The 22,535-nt window shown below is 36.4% G+C and overlaps 1 protein-coding gene across 8 annotated transcripts in view; it reads right to left on the bottom strand.

The window, feature by feature from the left end:
* The window catches only part of PATJ (PATJ crumbs cell polarity complex component), a 291,845-nt gene that overhangs the window by 101,845 nt on the left and 167,465 nt on the right, over window positions 1-22,535 (bottom strand). For all 8 annotated transcript variants that reach the window (XM_032494431.1, XM_032494436.1, XM_032494434.1 and 5 more), the window contains one exon: window positions 8,603-8,694. In XM_032494431.1, coding sequence (XP_032350322.1) covers window positions 8,603-8,694 — 92 coding nt within the window. The remainder of the gene's footprint in view (window positions 1-8,602; window positions 8,695-22,535) is intronic.

Genomic DNA, 22,535 nt, shown 5'->3' with positions numbered 1-22,535 from the left:
CTAACACCCAATAAGATGGCCACTATCAAAAAAAAAAAAAAAAAAAAAAAATGTTAGCTAGATTGTGGAGAAACTGGAACCCTTATCCACTGTTGGTAGGAATATAATATGGTGCACCTGCTATGGAAAACATGGTTGTTCCTCAAAAAATTAAAAATAGATTACCATATGACTCAGCAATTCCACTTCTGGTATATACGGAAAAGAACTGAGAATAGAGTCTCAAACAGACATTTGTATACCCATGTTCAAGTAGCATTGTTCACAACAGTCAAAAAGTGGAAGCAACCCAAGTGTCCCTCAAGAGATGAATGGATTAACATATAATGGAATATCATTCAGCTTTAAAAAGGAAGGCAATTCTGACACAAGCTACAACATGGATGAACTTTGGAAACATTATGTAAATGAACTAAGCCAGTAATGAAAAGACAAATAATTAATGAGTCTATTTTTATAAGGTACATAGTGTAGTTAAACTCTGAGACAGAAAATAGAATGATAGTTGCCAGGAGCTAGGGGGAAGAGAGAATAGGGGTGTTATTTGTTAATGGGTACAGAGTTTGTTTTGCAAGATATAAAAAGTTTTGGAGACAGATGTAGTGATGGTTGTACAATAATGTGAATATACGTAATGCCACTGAACTGTACACTTAAAAATAGTTTAAAAGGTGGATTTTATGTTATATTTCACTGCAGTTAAAAAATTAACTAGTGTGATAAGAAATGTATTTGAATTATTTAGAGTACCACTTAAAGCCATTTTGTCTTTAGGATTGTTGTGGTCCTGTCACTTGGAAATTCACTTTCACTAAATCCATAGAATCTCATTTTATGCCAACAAAATAGCATTATATCAAAAGTAGAAGTTATGTGCCTGAATTTAGCCTGGATTCTTGAGTAGGCTGATTTAATTTTTGCAACCTGTTCTAAAATAATTACTACTGCAATCTAGTAGCTAACACATCATTTAGGTGCACACGCACACAAAAAAGTTGAGTAAATGAGGAACACATGAACACAACTAAACAGGCCTAGATATTTTTTCTGACTGTACCAAATATAGTGATGTGAGACACTTGAGGACAGAAAAAGCTCTACATTTGCTATATTAATTGGAACATGACATTGAATTAATATTCAGCAAGGAAAGCTCCATGTAGATGAACCAAAAGTAACACATAAAAAACTATTATAGTGGGAACAAAACTCCTTTCTTTTTTTTTTTTTAACATTTTTTATTGATTTATAATCATTTTACAATGTTGTGTCAAAACTCCTTTCTAAAAAGATTTCAGGAGATATTTCTAACTACATGAACACACTGAATAGTTACCAGTTTCCAACTGGAAGAAACCACCAGAATAGCTGAATATGCTAAATCTAAAATAAACATCCAGTAACAGTGGAATTATGAACTCTATTGACTTGGCATTCCACACAACGTCAATCACTAATGAGGGCTGCTGGGAGTAACTCAGCATATAGAACCACATTTTACAAAGGTGGCCCTAGGCAAGTTCTAAATAACTGTTGTCAGTTGTGCAGAGGAAAAGTTGGCTCATAAAATATTTAGCAGTGCAGGTTGGTGGGAGAGTTAATGTGGGGAGCTTTAGGACTGGATGGGATGGATGACAACCTACTCAGTTTCTCATACAGGCTTCTAAAGACAGCATACCCACAACCGTTCTCCTCTTTATTCTGGCTGGAAAAGCCCAAATGTTCTTCAGTTATCCAGCCTTCACCATAAGGCCATGTGCTAGGAAAGGTGACTCCTCCTGCAGGTATAAATCTGGGATAAACCCTACATGATTCCTCTGAAATCATCATGGTAATCTCATTTCAGGAGCCAGTGGCAATGGAATCATGTCATACTGGAGATCTTCAGTAGAGACTTGTTCAGAGGTCTTGTGCTCTACTAAAGAAGTCTGAAGGATAAAAGCTTCTCAGGATCAAGGCCAAAAGCCTACAGGAGACAAGCAAAAGTGCAGAGGGAACTCTCTCTGGTTGCTCATAGCTCTACTTTTATCACCCTTTCCATTAACTAAGATTCTTCAGCAGCAAGCAATAGAATGAATTTAGGCCAACTTAAGCAAAAGGTAATTTATTAGAGGGATATTAGGATCTCACAAAACACAGGCAGACTATACGATCAGACAATTAGACTTGGAACAGACAGGAACTAAGAGACCTCCAGAGAGGACAAGGAAGAAGGATGCAGAATGATGTCATAGCAGGAACCTCTGATCAAGGCCCTGTGGCTCCATGAATAAACACCATACATATAAAGTCACTCACATTACCCGCTTCCTGTTCTAAACCTAAGGTATTGTATTGCCCAAATCTGGGTTGCATGACCACCCACTGGCCACACCTTGGCAGTGAGAGAAAGATGCAGTTCCTTCAGTGTCCACAGATGAAGACAGGCATCTAGATTTACTGGTTTCATTACTCCACCATACCACATACAGTGTGTGTGTGTGTGTGTGTGTGTGTGTGTGTGTGTGTTTGGGGGATGGGGGTCTACCAAAGGAAACAGGCATTCTACAGGGAAAGGAGTAAAAATATTGACCCACAAAAAAAAAAAAAAAAAGGAAAAGAAAAAAATCCCCTATCACCCTTGTGACCATCACAATTAGCTGCTTCTCAGTTCCAAAAGAAGTGAAACAAATATAGCCATAATTCCCACAAGAAGTAAAGAAATAATAATTACCAATTCTGTTTATGAAATAATAAAGTTGGTTTTCAAGGATACTTTACAATTCACACAAGAAAGATGGGTTTGTTGTTTGACAGCAATACTTTAGCTGACTGACTGAATTCACTCATTTCATAAATGGCCCTGTGAAATTCTAGTCACTTTAGACTACCTAGCTACAACCACTCTCCAAAGAGGAAAATTTATGGTTGCTCTAGATATTCAAAAGAACGTGCCATAGCCTTTCAAGAGGATTCCAGACATGTAGGACCCAATGGAGTCATAACTGGATTAAATGTACAGCTTCCCAAGGTTACCAGAGTCTCGTTCTGTACAGGGGAACAATGCTTCTTATTTGGATGTATGAATTCCAATGTCTTTGACAAAAGATCCCAAAGCACAAAACACTCCGACTCCACCTTGTTCTTGAACTAAAAGTCTTATAAATTCTACTTACGAATATAAAATTAATAACTACAATTACTATTTAAAGTGGACAGTACAGGAAACAAGTAATGAGCAGAAGTCAGCATCTCAGAGCACTTGAGAGACATATGGATCAACCATGTGGTCCAGCTAAACAGAGAAACCGAAGAGCCTCAAAATCACGGGAGAGTCTCTACCTCCTACAGCTCCTAGTAGGGTTCAGTGCTGATGAGAGGCCTCTTCGTCAAGACTTCTTGTCATATATACCATGGACAATATCTGATTATGCACTTGACAGGGGGCATTGCATTCTATAATGGTCCATGACAGTGAGGAAGGTGCTTCCCTACAGAAATCAAGTCAAATGACATACACAGCTTTATTCATCCAATGGTATTTTCCTAGAGGACTGCTTTTCTCCTGGAAGTAAATGTTCAGTTATGTTGGACATAACATCCAAATCCAGAAACCTCTGGGTTTCTGTACATACTATGACTTTGCTTACTTTTCTTATCCTTCAGGTCTGAGCTGAAGCATATTTCCCATAGGCTGCAAAGACTAGGTCAGGCATGTCTCCCACATGTTCCTACAGTATCACAGCACTCACACCACTGGATAAGGTACCAGACTGTTTTACTCTTAGCCTCTTCCTGTAGGGGAGAGATCGTGTTCTCTGCGTCACTCACCCCACCAGTACAAACAGGCACTTGGCAAACACTTGCTGAATAAATGTATGAATATGTCTTTATGAAAGCCAAACTCATACTTGTTTCCACAATCTTTTCTTCCCTCCTTTTTAAAAGGATATTAAATAGATATAAAGAATCAAGAGCACAGTAAGGATTCTAAAAACAGGCATTCAATTTGCTTATTCAGATGGACTTACTCTGACATTCACATTAATTTCAAATCAGCATCATCTTTTAGGGACACAGAGCCAGAGGATTATAGGCCACACTATGGTTTTAATTACAAAAACAAGACGTGTTCAATGGCTACAGTAAGGTGGATCCCATGCAGAGTCGACTCTCACTCAGTAGGGCTTGACAGCTAGCACTAAATCTCTGCAAGGGTTTCAGTTTCATTTGGCCTCCTTTAGCCCCAGGAGTTTTTAACAGTACACATTCTCCACATGTAATTAAGTAATGGAGAGTGAGTTGTTACACATGACATTTAATTTTCGATAGTGGAGGAAGGTATGACAAGAGCTGCAGACAAGATCATTAATTTCCTTGGATCCCTGCACTGACAAACAGAGCAATTCATTCTGCATCATATTAATACAGCTCTCCTCTCATGCTTAAATTGGAGTGCTTGTGTACCGGGGATGATGCTGAACGGGAAAACCCACAGGAGTGAATGTGTGGCACACAGTAAGAACCCAGGTCATAATACTCATCTTGATGATCCAGAGTAGAATAATTTAGTATCCCAATGTCCATATGTGCCATGGGGCACAATTACAAGATTATAGAATTGTCTGAAATCTAACAGTATTGGGGGGGAGGGAAGAGCAAAAAGTGATTATGTAAGTCATGTGTACGCAGCAGCAACGCGTTAATTTTCCTGAATGACTCACAGACCTCTTGTGGATTACAGATCAATTAGCATATGAATAAATACAAGTGTTAAAAGAATATGACAAGGACATGATCACACAAATGTACATCAATACAGACTAAAGGCCCTAGTTAATTAAAATGTTGCCTGCAGCACATTTTAACAGCTTTCTGTGATTACTTTACTGCTAATCATACTCCCAAACCTGTGGCCAGTTCCCATTTTTATCTCAGTTGTCAATAAATTTGAAAAAGAGCTGCTCAGGCATAAAAGCCAAAATTTTCTGTATAACGGACATGCACAGGGAATCAATAATTTCAACTAAGGGAGGAAATATTGCCAAATAGAAGCTCTAACTAAAGAAATACTATTTATAAAAATCAGTTTTTAAAGCAACATTATATAACGCAAAGCAGGTTATGCAGTTTTAAAGAAAAGTATAATTGCATCTGCTGTGCTGGATGATTTAAGTGTTAACTTCCTGAAACTTGGTAACAAATCAATATTTAACTGTTTAAGGATTTGGTTCCAAAATAGGCAAAATTAGGGTTTCTGTAATAATAGTTTGTAAGAGGTAATATGTAAGCCATGATGGAAAGATGTACCGAAATGAGTAATGAACTAGACAATCTGCCTGAAGAGGAGAAGATGATGTGCTGGGTAGCACCTGAAATGCATAGGTTACCACACATGAACAGGACACCAATCTACCATTCTACCCCGACTGGTGATGTGCAGAACTGACAAGCAACAAAATATTTTCTTTTTTTATTTCCTTAAGTGCTTTAAATTCTGACTCTATTTGATATTACTTACCTCAGTAGAATCTATTATAATATATTTTATTGACATGGGGATTAACCCATGTTAATTAGATTTATCTTTATCCATTCCTTAATTAAACAGTGTTCTACTCCTTGCTAGAATATCAGGTCATCACTTGAAAAAAGAAGAAGACAAAGCAGCAGCAGCAGCAGCAGACAGGGAATGAAAAGACATGTTTTAGGCAGGCTGTGTCTACGTCTCCTCATCTAACCTTCACCAGAAATGGTTTTACATAATGTCTGTAGCTATCTCTTCCAGTGCTTAATCATTACATTAATGAAAGCATTCTTAGACTGTGAATGTGCTTCATCCAAAAAAAGATTCAAGATTCTGGAATTAGACAAAGTATATCTGAGAAGTGGTTCTTTTTCCCCCTCCTCTTTCCTTCTCTCTGACTACTTCTTTCCTTTTCTTTGACCTCTGTCCTCCCTCCCTCCCTGCCTTTTTCTGCCATCATCATCATCACCATCATCTTCATCATCTTCATCACCACGGCAGCCAGCATTCTTGAGTCTACACTGCCGGGCAATTTATGAGATACCTATGTCATCCTGATACGACAGCTAAGGAACCTGAGCAAGCTCACACAGTTGGGGTATCACAGAGTGTGCTTCAAGCCCAGGCAGGGGGAATCCATGGTTTCTTTCTTTTAATCACTAAGCCTTAGAGTCTGGTCTTGCTTTAGAAAAGGATTCATCACTTTAGGTAAGAGTTCTCAGTCAAGTGAGTAGCTCCCTTATGGAAACTGAAGCATTAATTAATTAGTACAATGCTGGCACACAGATTATCATATGCATATCTGTTGAATCAAACAAAAGTTGTGAGCAGCATGTACATCTCTCCTGAGTCAATTCAAGCTCACTCTCCTTTAGACAGTATGAATGTGGATATAACAAGAGATTGTTTGGAATCACATCTGTATCCTTTTTCTCCCTATAAAAGAAGATACAAAAAAAGTAGTGGGGAGAGGGGCTAAAGTATGAGGAATTTTGTAAAATAATGAGTTTTATATCTATATTCATTTTTGAATTCACAAAGTAAGTCAAACTATCTTACTATGACTGTTGCCTTTGGAGAATAAATAATCTGGATTGTTCAGTAGGAGCTGAAAGGAAATTTATTCAATAAAGCTCTCTGAATGCCCACCAGGTGCTGGGCACTATAATTATGACCATGCAAGAAAGGTTCATAATTAGGTGACGTATTTTGAATGTAGCCTGATACTTCTAAATCGCTTAAAATCACTTCCAGTAAATAAGTATTCAACAGCATCCTCCATTATGCTTACACCATTAATTTACTGAACAAATTTCTTCTCTTGATTCTGATCCCTTCTTGATTGTTCTGATCCCTTTGAACAAACAAAATTGAAACCACCAGACACTAAATTAATGGGGTCTTATTACTATTATTAAAATTCTATTCAGCTGCCTCTTCTATATCCTAAATAATTTCAGATCATTTAACCTTTCTTTCTTGAAGGAGGGGGGTTCTATTTTCCAAGTACTTAATTGTATTAAACAATTTCCTTCGCATCCTGTTCAATTTGCTTTTTGCTCTCTTTAAAATGGGATGACCCAGCAGCAGTGAAGGACCCCACAAATGCTGAAGAGGTCACAGTACCATTAATAGCATCCCTGGCAGCAGCCCGCGCCGCCATGGGCCAAGCACTCATGTGCAGACACTGCGGACAGCTTTACGTCTTCTTGTGTAATCCTCACACAACTTTACACAAAGTTCTCAAGCCTAAATGGCTTAACGTCTTTACTTGTATGGACTTCTACCGATGGACATCTTAAATTTGCGAGCAACTGACCTTTCCTCAAGTCTGTTCATGTTTTCATCATTGAGCTCTAATTTTGTAACTGCTGGCAGCAGACAGGGCTGAGAAACCTCAAAGAAGAGACTGGTGTCTAACAGAGGACTTTAAGGTGAGTAAGCCAGAGGAGGCCGTCCTAGAACACAAAGACACATGAGAAGGAGGAAGGTCTCTCCCCCCTAGAAACAAGAGCAGAGAAGATTGGAAAGCCTGAAAGTGCTACTGAGCGGGAGAGAAGAACATCAGCGTTGGGCTTCTTCAGGAGCAAAGCAGCACCGCCTGTGAGGCTGAAGCGGTGGCAGGGGAGGAATACTTCAAGCACCTACATTAGTGCCCACATCCGGACATAAAACTCCCCCTATATCCCAGCCATCTCCTGGGAGCGGACAGGTCTCACTGACTGTAACTACTGAGAAGGGGAAGAATAACCATGATCATCACCATCACAAAAGACCATCAAACACTTTCTTCAAGCCTTTACTCCATGCTCAACACTGTGGTATTTCTAATTTTTGAAAAATCACAATGAATGAGGTAAGTGCTTTATTAGCCTCATTTTACAGATAATAACTGAGGCCAGAAGGAAAAAAAAAAGTGTGACAATTAACGTACATGGTTAGTTACAGCACCTAAAAATAATACAGATTTATCTGATATTTCAGTCTAATAACAGGGAATCAAACCTCATTCCATTGCTCATGAGGCCACCACCAAAGAGGAGTCCCAATTCTGACTCACTCATGCCACACAGGCTCATTCTGCCAGCAGATGAGGTATGGGTAAATGTGGGGACCCGAATGGACCACATGACCCCAGAGAGCAGAGCTCACGTCTCCTCCGCTCTGTATTTCTCACCAGCACTCTTAACATGAGGCTTCTCAACTTTCCTGGGTTCTTTTTTCCTGCATATTCTTTGATGAAGGCATGAATGAGTCAGCAAATGTACCAAATGATGATGACAGGAGGAGGAGACGCTAGAGTGTTCTATTACATTTATAAAAGGAAAATCAGATCATTAGGAAGGGAAGAATGTTTAAAAGTGGAAGTACAAGCACAAGCCACAACTACCAGTTCTATCACGTGAAACGTAAATAACAAGAACACTTCATAATCAAAACAATCTGTACTTTTCTTAAAGTGACAGTTACAAAAGGAAAACATATTGTTAGAATACAGTGATTTTGTTAAACAAACCAAAGATAAACGTCTTATACAAATAATAACATCTCCAGAAGAGATCTTAGGTTTTAGGAAGCCAGATTTATCTATCTTACCTGATGAAAACCAGCTTGACCTTTGACGGGGCAGTCTTAATAATGGCAGATGCATTTTGGTGACTTCGTCCATAGAGGATCTGATTGTTTATCTGTGTGCGAAAAAAGAAAATGCACTTGTAAAATTGCAGTATGTCTATTTTGTATGAAAATATATATGTACATATTTATACATGTATACAAGTATATGTGTATATACTAGGAATTAAACTATGAAGTCCATTCATTTTTAAGTGGACAGATGAAGGACTCTTTTGGTGCTAAAAGTCTTAGCATTCTTTATAGTATGGATTCAAACACTAATTCTAAGCAGCTACTAAAATCTCCTCAGTTTTGAACGCAGTTAATAGAGAACATACAGTTTCTAACCCTTTTGCTAAACTCAAAGAGCAGTAGTTGAGCTAGATGCAAAAACTTTATGATGGATACTTCATTTCCTACAGCTTTTCCAGATTCCTAAAAAATGTAGAAAACAGACCAAACTGTGGTATTCATCAGCGCTCTGGAGGGCCCATTAAACTTGATCCTGTAAACGTGTCAAGGCCATTACAAAGCATAAATTTTGTTACTCCAGAGGACATAAATATTATATCCTTGTTTTAAGTCAAATATTAGATCTACTGCATAGAAACATTTTACTGTACCCAATCAATGAGGCATGTACTCTTATCCAGAATGTGGTGGGATTTATAGCTTGATTGAATTCACCTCAGTATGATCTGAAAACTTTCATATTCTAAAGTTTTTCCCTCCAGACTTCCCCACTGCTAAACTATGATGATAGCCACAATCAATCTTTTATTTCATTTCAGCCATTTGATAATAGCTCACACAGTTTTGGCTTTTCTCCTCTTGTGTCTTCAGTAAGTAATGATCTATGTTATACTGTCCCTATTTAACTAAGGTCTTGATAATTTCCATTATTTAATGGATAGTATCGTACACATATAAGGAATAGTAAAAAGGAATTTATGCTTTTTGTAGTTAGCATCTAATTTATCTATATTTTGTGGGGAGGGTAATTAGATTTATTTGTTTATTTTTAAATGGAGGTACTGGGGAATGAACCCAGGACCTTGTGCATGCTGAGCATGAGCTCTACCACTGAGCTATACCCTATCCCCTAATTTGACTATCTTTGATGTCTCTCAACATTTGCATTTGAAGACACACCTGAAAAAGGTTTCATTTTTGTCATAACAGCTATAATGAGAAAGTATATGGAAATGAACACTTGAAAGGATGGGATGAAAAAATGTTTTTAACTGTCCAAAATAAAGCTTATCCACCACCTCAAAGTGGTAGAGCTGGAATTCCTATCAGAGGCTGTTGCAAAGACTAATAAATTCAAACTACTGCTTCACCATGCCTCTCATTTTATCAGCTTTTGTTCTTCACCAAGAAAACCAATCTCCTAGAAATCCACTGGTCTCCACACTGTCATTTCTCTGTGCCTCAGTTTCTTCTCTAAGAGGAATCTAAGCACTTATTTCATAAAACTGTTGTGAGAATTAAATGAGATGATGCCTTTAAATTTTATTTACAGTAATCTTGATACCCAAAGGATTTTTAACTTTTATGTATTTTCTGTCTTTTCTGTTAAGATTTGTGCCTTTTTAATATCATGCATTTAAAAATGTGACCACCCTTTGTATGAAATGATGAAGATGGATACATGCCATTATACATTTGTCCAAAACTACAGAATGTACAACTCCAAAGGTGAGTGCTAATGTCAACTACAGACTTTGGGTGACGATGGGTCAATGTTGATTTATCAATTGTAACAAACGCAGCACTCCAGAAGGAGATGTTCATAATGAGGGAGGCTGTGCATGTGTGGGGATACAGGTATATGGGAAATCTCTGTACTTCCTCTCAATTTTCCTGCTCTTTAAAAAACCAAAAACAAAAAACAGCTTTTTTTTTTAAAGTGCCTACCCTCTAGATTATATATTTTCTCCTAATACTTTTTCATGGTTTTACTTTTCTTGTATTTACATCTTCTTACCTAACTTAGTTATAAGGAAAATGGTTAAAATAAGTCAGGTGGTCATTAAGCATACTTGACATAGGAAATGTCCAAAATGTATGGCGTGACAACACCTGGTTACAAAATAGTATGCCTAGCGTGATCACTTTTTTTGCTAACTGTATTTTTCAATCTCTTTAATATATAATTAACTACAAATAAGGATCTTTAAAATCACAATTTTAAAATGAGACGATGCATGGAATATGCTTGATTCACTGCGTGGCACTCAGGTAATCATTTGTGAACACCTTCCACATTGTGGCTGCCCTCTGCTTGCTTAGAGTCCTTCCTAAACCACAGTGGACCTCAAGGAGGATGCACTGTATCACGGAGCCCTGAGTGGAAGCAGTACTTCCATTAATCAACTGCTTTCTCTGTACACTTTCTCTGAGGTGGGCTCCAGCGTTCAAAGTGACTGAAGTTAAAAAAAAAAAAATTTTTTTTTTGATTAGCAGAAGCTCGAGCATATAGAAAACTGAGCTGTTTCATATTTATGGATATGCCTGTTTTTCAGCTGTGATCCTCCACTTTGATAGAATAGAACCCACGGCACTATTACTCTAAGAGTGAAAAATCACAGCCCAAATGAAGAAAGCAGGTCATTAACTTTAATTTACCTAAGAGTGAATCTAAAGCTACGTCTTTCATGACGCTGTTTCTGAGTATTCAGAGCCCCTGGCAGCAGGAAGGCGAGGCGGCCTGCTTGCTGTTGATGTTTCTCCAGTGCCAACAACTGCGGCATTTAGCGCTACGGCAACTGCTCCCCGCCAGTGCTCAGAGGCCTCTGGAGAGACTGCTACTTAGTGGAAAACTGGGAACAGGATAAGAAACTCAAGATAGAGTGATTTTACTGGATTAAATCTAAAAGGAAAATGCAGATCTCTGCATAAAAAAATCTGTCACAAAGCCTCTTTTCTGGCTTCAGAAAATGACATATTAGCAGCCCCCTGAGTTTCAGGAGAGGAAAATCTCTTTTGTTATTTCCTTAGACCTTACTGCATATGAAACCATTTCAGTATTTAAGTGAAAGGCACATAGCTTCCAACTACATAAGCATTTTTTATATTGCTTCATCTCTAAGGAATCACTCAGGAAGTAATGAGAAAGAATATGACGCATTTTATGCACAATTAACCGTAGACTGTCAGTAATCCTATTTCTGAGAAGCTGCTGTTTTCTGAAGGTACTATTGTTTAAACAGCAGATACAGGACATCTTCTAAGTAAAGCACAGACGAGAAAGCAAGCATTTTACCCCACCTGGAAATTTTTCCAGTTAATTCTAATTAATAATAACTACCAGTTATTAGTGCTTACTCCGTGCCAAACACTGCAAAGCTCTTTATGCATAGTTTCTCATTTAAATCTCAGAACAACTGGGTGCTATGTACTTTCACCAGATGAAACTGGCACTCCACGAGCTTGAGTAATTTGCCCAAGGTGATTTAGCTATTAGTTTAAAACCTTGTAATTCTAAGGCACACCTAGAGGTCACACACTCTGTGCAGTGTACATAAAACTCCACTGATTTCTAAGGTCATCTTTGTAAAGATGTCTATTAAATAAACTCTGAGCTGGATACCCACCATCTTAGGTCCTGGAGTTTAGAGATACACAAGTCAGAATCAAGCATTTCACCGCAATGCATACAGGAAAGGCCCGATAGTTGACTGTTACGCTTTTGAAATCCCTAATGCAGTATGCAGTTCTGTAAGACCGTACCTTTCTCTTTGTACAAATGCACCCTGAACAATAATATACACTTAACACACTTTTTGTCATTACACAAATAAACATAAATTGACCACTTTTTAAATTTTTTTCTGACCCAAGCCAAAGGAAAACAGCTAAAATATTTCATTCTTTTAGAATGTATGGTCATTCAGATTATCTAGAAATTAGGAAAAAAAAATATATTTTCTGTTTACTTCCAGTAAACTGAGAAGTAGAGAAACTAAGTGTCTTTCCCAAACTTTCTCCTTTCAAAGGTGACTCAATGATACATGAAAATAATAAATTATTTAGATACGTCTTTATCTTTGAAGCGTCTCATAGTGGTAGGAAGAACTATTCTCAGTCCTGATTTAGTATTCCAAATCCACCCAAATAAACTATTTATTACCTTAAAATCTGAGATGTACAACTCTTCCATTCAAGGGTAATCATATATTCTAAATATTCTGGGACAGTCCAGTTTATACATGTTGTTCCCATCATTAACAGTGCTTCCTCTCAAAAGTAACCCAGTCTGGATAATAAGTATCTTTTACCCACATTTACCCAGCCATGACTCTGGGAAGTGTATTTTATGCCACTCCATCCTGATTTCCATATTACTAAAGGAGAAATCCAGGCCAGACCGGGGATGTAGCAGAGACTTCGGGGATTTCTGCCAGCACACAACCACTTCTCTTTGCAAGGGATGGTCCTTCAAACCTTCCCACCACAAACACCATCTCTAATGCTGGACAGCCAAGTTAGTGTTGCCTGTCATGCCACTCCAGGCTGAAGCTGGGGGACACATGACACAGGCTGGGACCATCAAGATTCTCTCTTTTGGGTGGTTTAAATTGGGGCTGAGACACAGGTAATGATCGTCTTCTCTAAGCTTCTGTGGGACGGCCATATTTTGCCACATTGATAAAGGGGCAGGAAAAGCCATCACCTGCTGAGCCCCCGAGGCATTCTGATCTTAGGTTCCAGGAGGGACACCCACACCCTTCCAATAAATTCTCCCTTTTGGTTATTTCTGTTCTTTGCCATTGAAAAGTCTCTATCTTTAGAGTATCTGGGGCTCCTAGTTCTAAGTATTAATTTATACATCCAAGTGACTCTATCTCCTAGTCTGCGCTCTCTCAGACACTAAGTAATTTACCTTGGCATTCAAAAGAGAAAAAAAAAGGGCAAAGACGAAGACAAAGGAAAAGAGCTTTCTGTATAAAGGAGCTTTCTATGCTGTTGACCTACAATTCTGGTTTTCATATCTGTGTTTGGCTTCTTCTGATTACTGACAAAAAGAGGCTTTCTGACATCCTCTACGGGGTCAGTAACTTCTGTCTCAGCTCTGGGATCCCTGATCCTAGAATGACACTAATATTTGATCATGAGTAAGCTAGCTCATCTTTTCCTAAGTGCTGAATTTCCAGAGGAATGAAATGTCATTCAGGAGCAACTTACAGCAGTTCTAGATACTGAAGACAATATCCCCAAATAAGAAACATCTGCATTTGTAAAACTTATAAGTCATATTATAATGGGTTTTCATTTTTTTCATCCACATTTCTCCTCATGGGTTGGTTTCTGATACTGCAGTGGGAGAAAAAATACAAAAATAAAAAGTACTGATTTGAGGTAAATCCTCTATATTTAGGTACAAGTGATGGGATACTTTTAAAAAATATATATATTTCTTTAATGGAAGTACTGGGGATTAAACTCAGGACTTGGTGCATGCTAAGCATACACCCTACCCCTGAGCTATACCCTCCCCCCAAAATGGATACTTAGTTGCAATAATTTATAGTTTGTAGAAAAAGTAGAATTAGAGTTAATCCAACAAAGATTTAGCAAAAGTAAACGGATATAAATCCTTCTGTTATACTACATAAACTTTTACTATAGAGGTCCTTAATGAGATCTGTTTCAATAAAATTAATTATTCAAAAATACGAAAAGATAGGTTTTCAACTACCCTTAATTTCACATAGTTCAACTGAACATGAATATAAATTTATGCTGGAGACCAGCTCAATTAAATCTATTCAAAAACTTACCAAATTGGAAGTAAAAGTTAATTAACTTAAGCTTGGATTAGAAATATTAATTATACAAAAATTAAAATTTAGTTCAAGTAACAGATTTGCCTGGGGTTTGAATATCATATTAAAATATATTATACTCAACAACACATTCTCTGCTTTACTAAAGTAGGATGATTTATTATGAACAGTGATAAATTATTATTAAAAAACTGAATTGAAATTCAGGTAATTGGAATAGCCAATAATGAAATTTGAGAGTCCCTCTAATTTACTTTTAAATATATCCTAAACTTTATATTTCAAGACATTAGAACCTATAGGTTAACTTCTTTCTTTAATAAGTTATTGACTATAACACATGTACAGAAAAACAAACAAATCGTGTTTATAACTTGATGGGTCCTCCTATAGGTCGAATTTTAATCTAACAATTCCACTTCTTAGAATTTATCCTAAAAAGATTAAAAACCCAGGTGTCAAAATGTCTATCTTGGTTATAATAGAGAAAAAATGGAAAAAACTATACATTCATCCTCAAAAGGTTTACTATATTTTCCACTATATATCGATAAATAGAAAACTGTCATTAAAAGGAGGTGAAAGAGGATGATATAGTTCTAAATCCACTGCCATAAAAAGAGAACACTATTGAGTGAAAAAAATAAGTAATAAAATATCATGTAATCTATCACATTATTTTCATTTACATTAAAGTTTTTGTCTGAGTCTAAATAAAGCTCTGTGAGTATCTCTACCAAATGCCAACAATGATGGTATCTCTGACTGGTGGGATTTAAGATTATTTCCACTTTATTGTTCTACACTGATATTTTATAACTAGTTTATAACAATATCATTTATAAATGCTTACAACATACAAGGCATATACACCCCACAGGCACACATACACATGCCTTAAATATAGTATTTCATACAAATCAGTATAGGAGTGCATTATTACCTCATTACATAGACCCATAAATTGAGGTTTAATAAGTTTAAGGAATTTGACCAATATATCTAGAAGCCAGTATTTATAGCCAAACCTATTTGAGTCCAAAAGTCTATCCTATTGATAATCAGAAACCATTTCTAAGGGTATTTATCTGGGATGGAGGGCAGGTGGAAAGCCATAGGATAAGTAATTCATTTTTAATCCTATGAAAATTTAAATCCAATTAACAGGGCCTCACAAAATAGAAACCCCAGGCCAAGAAATATCCCAATAAAAGTATAATGGATATGTGTTATATCCATCAATTTATTCACTTATTCAACAGCCATTGTGAAAATGATAAGGATATATAGGAATTTTCATTACCATCATCACCATAGCTACCATGTACTGAGCATCGACTATGTTTCAGATACTCATTCTCTGAAAGTCACTTCATAGAATTACTTTTATTCAGTTAGATATGGTCCCCTCACTCAAGTACCCGGTACTCTAATAAGTGACACAGTCTTGGAAACAAATAATTGCATTGCCGATATGATGGATGTAGGCATAAAGCAAGCGGTGATCATCTTTTCTTGAAGACGGGGGTGTTGGTCTTGAGGAGTAGACAGAAGCTGGGCAGACACAGGGTGAACTGAGTGGCAGGAAGGGCTCCAGGACTGGGGAAAAGCACATGAAGAGATATGGAGGTAGGAAACTGTAGGTCTCTTTCTAGGAACCACCGGTATGGCTTTGGGGGGTGGGGTATGGGCTAACAGAATAGAGGTAACCAGGTCCTGTTCAAAGAAGACTTTGTAGAATATTTTCCCTTCTAAAAATTTTAGGAACCAGCCTCCATGAAGAATGACCTTCACTTTCCAAACCACTGCCTTCAGTTTTGCAGATGGAAAAACTGAAGGGTATGAAAGGGGCACCAAGGCTGGGATGGAACAGGGAAAATGACTGAAACTCACATGAAAACACAGTTTCACTATACTGAAAAACATTTTCTGAATAAATGACCACGTTAATTTTTCCCCCAAAATACAAAACAATGTACATCAAGTTCCAATAAATTAATAGTTTGCAAAGGAGCAGGTTTTAAGGACTAAGTTTAATAAATACAGTGCTGAAAGGAGGTCTTCTGCAAATCTAATTTAATCTATTTTTTGTGAAGTACAATGTTCCCAAAGGAACACATTCATTTACAAGGCTTAAGTGTGAGAGATTTATTTTCTCTCAAACAAAATAAATTAAATTGAAATATATTCTGAAGGCAAAGTAATAGTATGTAGCTCATATCTTTCTATATTTGACATACTAAGAAAAGAGTAAGATACTCCTTTGAATCCTAAACTCTGATGTGACAATATTGAAAAATATTCACTTGAAGAAAGCGAACAGAGAAATATGGTTATGTATTGCTCTGATTTTTAATGTTTCTGTGGAAGCTGTTCCAATTGCTATAGGTTGGTTCACATGACCAAATGAAGTAGGTGTCTGTAGATAACTTCCTATTACCTGCCAGGCATAGGAAGGAATAAGTGAGTGGAGACAGAAGCACAATCTATCTCTTAACAGCTCATTAATATCGCAGAGGAATCATGCTTTTGTAGGAGGCTGAGGCATTACAGCCTACCTCTATTAACAGTATTGTTCGTCACATAAGTAAAGAGGACGCAGGTGAACAGTGACCTGGAATTCTTTCTTCCCAGAACACTGGTACGTGCTACAAGTCAAGACTTCCCCCAAACTAGTAACGCCTAGCTTAATAGTTGCTTGTTTCATTCAAATGATCTGATTAGCACTCCACTCGGTTTCTTCTGTTACTATAATATTTTTCTCTTACCTTCAAAACATTTTCCTTGCTACTTCTACAGACACAACCACAAACCCAATGAATCACCAAAGGACTTTACGAAAGTCCCCAAGTCTCCTTCCAACCCCAGTTTCTCTTTTTTTTTTTTTTTCCTTCTGTTTTTTAACACAAATCTCATCAGTGACTCAGTCTGGTAGAAGGAGGATTACATCATATACACTTGATAGCTTTTAAAGCATATCTCATAGAGTCCAGCACTGCCACACTGCTCAGTGTGAAAACAGGTAGGCAAGGTAGGTGCTCCTGTACTTTTGTAATGAGGACACTGAAACACACAAGCTCAGTTAACTATTGTGAGGGTTCTAGGTGAGGTAGTGGCAGAGTCAGAATCCAAACTCAAGTCTCCTGATCCCAAAGCCTCTTGGTATGGCCTTTGGTATGGGTGATATGTATGTTCAATTTGATGCCATGGGCTTCCTGCTACTTCACTTAATACTCACCTTCATCACCCATATCCCATCCTCAACCACCTCAACCACTTCCCTCCTCCAAAATAATCCCCCAGCACCCAGTTCTCATTCCAACCTCTGTACAGTGATGAAGGCAGAGAAAAATTCAAAAAAGGCAGAGAGAAAGTGTCAACTTCAAAAACTCTGCCTCACCAGATTATAGTACTATTTTTCTCAGTCACTTCCTTATGTGTATATGTATGATATATGTGTGAAGAATTTTTTCAATGAAGAAAACTACACCTGGCAGGTTGGCTAAGGTCTGATTATATCCAGTGTTTGCTAGATGAGGGAGGAAATAGCCTCTCTTACATATGTTAATGGGGTGGAAAATTTGTAAAACATTCAAGAAAAATGATCTGATATATCTACACCACAGATTTACTTAAACAATTGCTCAAAGACATATACACAAGTGTGTTATAGTATTATTTGTACTGATATAGAAAATGATACATCATTCATTAAAAAAGGTAAATACAATATGATTCTATTTGTGTATATTAACTATTAAGACTATGTTTGCACAAATGCATATGACTAAGCATGAGACCTACAGGGAGGAGGGTAAATTGACAGTGGTTACCTCTGGAGGAGTAGTATTAGAGGTAAAAGAGGGAAGATAATTACTTTGACCTGTACAATTACAATTTTTTATGATTATATGTTACTTTAAAAATATGCAAGAAGTATAATCTATAAGTTAAGAAAGAGAAAAACAGCAATAAAAAGCTGTATCTTTATGGCAACTCAGTATGTTAGGTAATCAATAAGAATTAAGACCTATTTGCTAACCTAATACTTTTGAATCATAGCCAGAAACAGAAATAAGGATGGGCAATAAAATTTAGTCACAATGATTTTAAATTATAATATTTAAATACTGCGCAAAATTTTGAGCCTTCAGCTGAGAAATCATCCTACTCTTTTGCCATCATTTTTCCAGCCACAGCCCCTATGTCTAGGTCAATTCCACCTTTCTTGGCATTTAGAAGAGATGGATGGAGACAGAGACTCAAAAGAAAGGGCAGGAAATACCATGGACCATGTAAGGATCTCTCCTTTGTCCTTTGTGGATTCAAGGACACATTTTGTGCTACTTGAATTGGTTGTCAAAATTGCTAAATCCATCACTGAGCATACCATTTTATTTCATGCAATTGGTGTGGAATCTGAACTGAGAGGTAAATGGCTGTATTTTCTACAATAAGGTTACAGAGGCTCCTGGTACTTTAGTCAATGTTCTTCTATAACAAGAGCAAAATTTCACATCTAGACTCCTGATTGGATTTATACCATATATCAACTAGGTAATGTATGAAGCACACTGAGGACTTCACCCTTAGAGATTCTCATCTAGTAGGCTGGGGTGGAGGGTTGTTATCTAGGCAAAACTGTCCCATGATTCTGATATACAGCCTTAGTTGAGAGAAACTTATATAGTTAAAGAGATTTATTTGGTAAAAATTTTGAGAAAGGATTTACAGCTTTTATGCTCCCCAGAATAGAGATCAGAAATACCTTAGGCCAAATTATATGCTGAAATTTGAGAAGCAAGAATTTAGATGCCAGAATCACAAAAGATTAAGTCTGAATGGTCCTCAAAGGTACTGACTCTTCTTCCAATTTACACTTAATTGATGATCAGAGAAATTAAGGGACTTATATAAGAAAACTAGTTACTTAAAAAATTTAATATTAGATACCATCTTTCTTTTTTAAAAAGCAGATTTTCAACAAATAATAATTAACAATATGTTTTTTTCATTCTGTAATCTTTACCTTTGAATTTCAAGTCAATTATCTAAAGTTAAGAAACAGTGGGGAAAAAAACTATATTAAGAAGAGATATCAGATCTAAATAAGGATTTTTATTTAGGATAATGACAAAAATAATTTCATGCCAAAACAGTTGAGGTAGGTCTTTAAAATGTGGAAGTACACTGAAGAAAATACATGGGCAAAAGAGAGAAATGCACGTCTGTATTAAGAATCTATTTAAGTGGTTCAATGTGTCTGGATCATAGAAGGTGAAGCAATGGCAGAAGTTGGAAAGGTAAGTTAAAGATATCTTTTGAAAAACTTTGAATATTATGATAAAGAGTTTTGACTATCCCATAAGTCAGTGTCCTTTTGTGTTATATTTAAATTTCACTTAAAAACATACATAGATAAGCTAAATAGGTGCAGAAAAAGCAAAATACAATGCCAAATTGTGATTTAAAAGGTGAGGAGGAAGGGAAGGAAAAGAAATGAAGGAAGGCAGGAAGGAAGGAAAGAAGGAAAAAATAGAAGATCATAAAGATTTAAAAGGAAGAAATAAAACTCCCTATACACAGATGAAATGACTGTTTACCTCTAGAAAATGCTAAGGAACCAACAAAAACTACTAGAACTAACAAGTTAGTTTAGCATGGTTATAGGATACAAGGTCAACAGACAAATACACGAAAATCAATTGTATTTCTATATATACACTAGCAACAAACAAGAATAAATCTATAAAAATTCTACTTATAAGAGCATTGAAAAATATAAAATATAAGAGAATGCACAACTGAAAATGCAAAAGTTCTACACTGAAAATTATAAAATATTGCAGATAGATAATTAAATGGAGAGATAATACGTTCATAATTTGGAAAACTCAGTATTATTAAGATGTTGAGCCCTCCTAAATTCAACAATAGATTCAATACAATTGCAGTAAAAATCCCAGTAGGCTTTTGTTTAAAATAGAAATATACAAGTTGGTTCTAAGATTCATATGGAAATTCAAAGGACCAAGAATAGCCAAAAACAATTTTAATAAATAAGAACAAAATGAGGACTTAGCACAACCTGAATTAAAGACTTGCTATAAAAATACATTAATCAAGGCAATGTAGTAATGGCATAAATGATAAACAGATTAATAGAAGAGGACTGAGAGCCTGAAAACAGACACACAGTTATACAGTCATTTGATTTCTGACAAAGGTGCAAAGGTGGGAAAGAAAAGTCTTTTCAACAAATGGTGCTGAAACAAATATTCACATGGAAAAAAATTAACCTCAACCTCTATCTTACATCACACACAAAAATTAATTCAAGATGGACCACAAAACTAAACATAAAAGCTAAAACTATAAAGTTTTTAGAAGAAAACATAGAACAATACTGTTGCAATCTGAAGGTAGGCAAAAGATTCTTAGCTAGGACAGTAACTATAAAAGAAAAAATGAATGAAGATTTTATCAAAACTAAGAACTTCTATACACAAAAAGATACCATTAAGAAAATTAACAGGCAAGCCACAGACTGAGACAAAAGATCCCTAAACTATATATCTGATAAAGAACTAGTATCTAGAATATATAAATAACTCCTACATTCAATTCAGTTATAAAAAGACAAGCAAAAAATGAGGAAAAGAATTGACACTCTATAAAAGAATGCAAGTGAAAGGCTGCTAAAACATGAAAAATGCTTATGATCATTAGTTGTCAGGAAAATGTAAATTAAAGCCACAATGAGGAACCACTGCAAATCCACCAGAGCAGCTGAGAATGTGGAACAACCAGAATGCTCACACAGTGTCAGTGGGAATGTTCAATGGCCCAACCACCTGGGAAGAGTATCTGGCAGATTTTTTTAAGTTAAACACACAACTACTCTACGTCACAGTAACTTGCCATTTAAAAAAAAAGTAAAACATTTGTCTTCAAAAAGACCTGTCACACAAGTGTTCACAATAGCTTTATTACTATCGTCAAAACTCTAGGGAAGAAATCCAAATGTCCATCCACAGATAAATTGGTAAACAAACTGTGGTATAGTTATACAATGGGATATTATTCAGTAACAAAGAGGAACATGCAGCTTAGAGGAATCACAGACATGCTGAGTGAAAGGAGCTGGACGCATAAGAGTGCATACTGCTCGATTTCATTTACTTGCAGTTCTAAAGCAGGGAAAACTAATCAAAGGTTAAAAAAAAAACAAAAAAAAAAACCACAAAACCAATGTAGTGGTTACTTCCCAGGATGGTGGTGGGAGATTCCAATGGGAAAAGACATAAGAAGAGTTTCTGGGGAGATGAAAATGATAGGTGTTTGGGTTATACAGGTATACACAGCTGTCAAAAATGTACAGATAAGATCTGTGCATTTCATGTTTTGTAAATTTTAACACATACATATACACACATGACTATAAAAATAATAATAATTTCTGAGTAGAGGTGGGCATATGGAGGTATAGGTGATACACAAACGGCTGGAAGAATACTGGTAATTGTTGAACTATGTGATGGCTGTACCGAAGAATTTCATCATGTTATTCTGCTCACTTTATAGCTGTTTTAAAAAATCTTCATAATAAAATTTTTTAGAAGGACAAAAGATATATATGGGTACAACTACCTAGTTAACATTTTCCTGATAGAACACATTTTGATTTCTAATGCTCAAACTTCATAGAATCTACATCTCTCTCATCATAGAATCTATAATTTTTTTCAGTAAATGTTGATAAAGGAAAAATTTACATCTATATCCCCCAATACAAAGTAAAAGATTTTAAACAAAATGTTGTAAGGGAAAAGGTCAGAGCTATATTCCAAGTGCAGAATCACAGGGAGATATTTTGAACCTCACACTCCATACCAACAAGGAGGATGCACAGCTCAGATGCTGGCGGAGCTAACAGAAACCATGTTATTGCAGACAAAGCAACCCTGGGTCAGCAGTTGTAGTATTTGGTGATTCTGAAGCAGTATTAGACACTTAACATCCTAATATGACTATGTGTTCTACATACAATATTTTTACTGTATTTTAGTTATATTTTAGGAAACTGTTTGGGAGTTTGGGGTTGACATGTGATGCGTAAT

This window comes from Camelus ferus, chromosome 13 (assembly GCF_009834535.1).
Source record: "Camelus ferus isolate YT-003-E chromosome 13, BCGSAC_Cfer_1.0, whole genome shotgun sequence".
In the NCBI taxonomy this organism is placed as follows: Eukaryota; Metazoa; Chordata; class Mammalia; order Artiodactyla; family Camelidae; genus Camelus; species Camelus ferus.
This window is presented reverse-complemented; position numbering and strand designations above follow the sequence as displayed.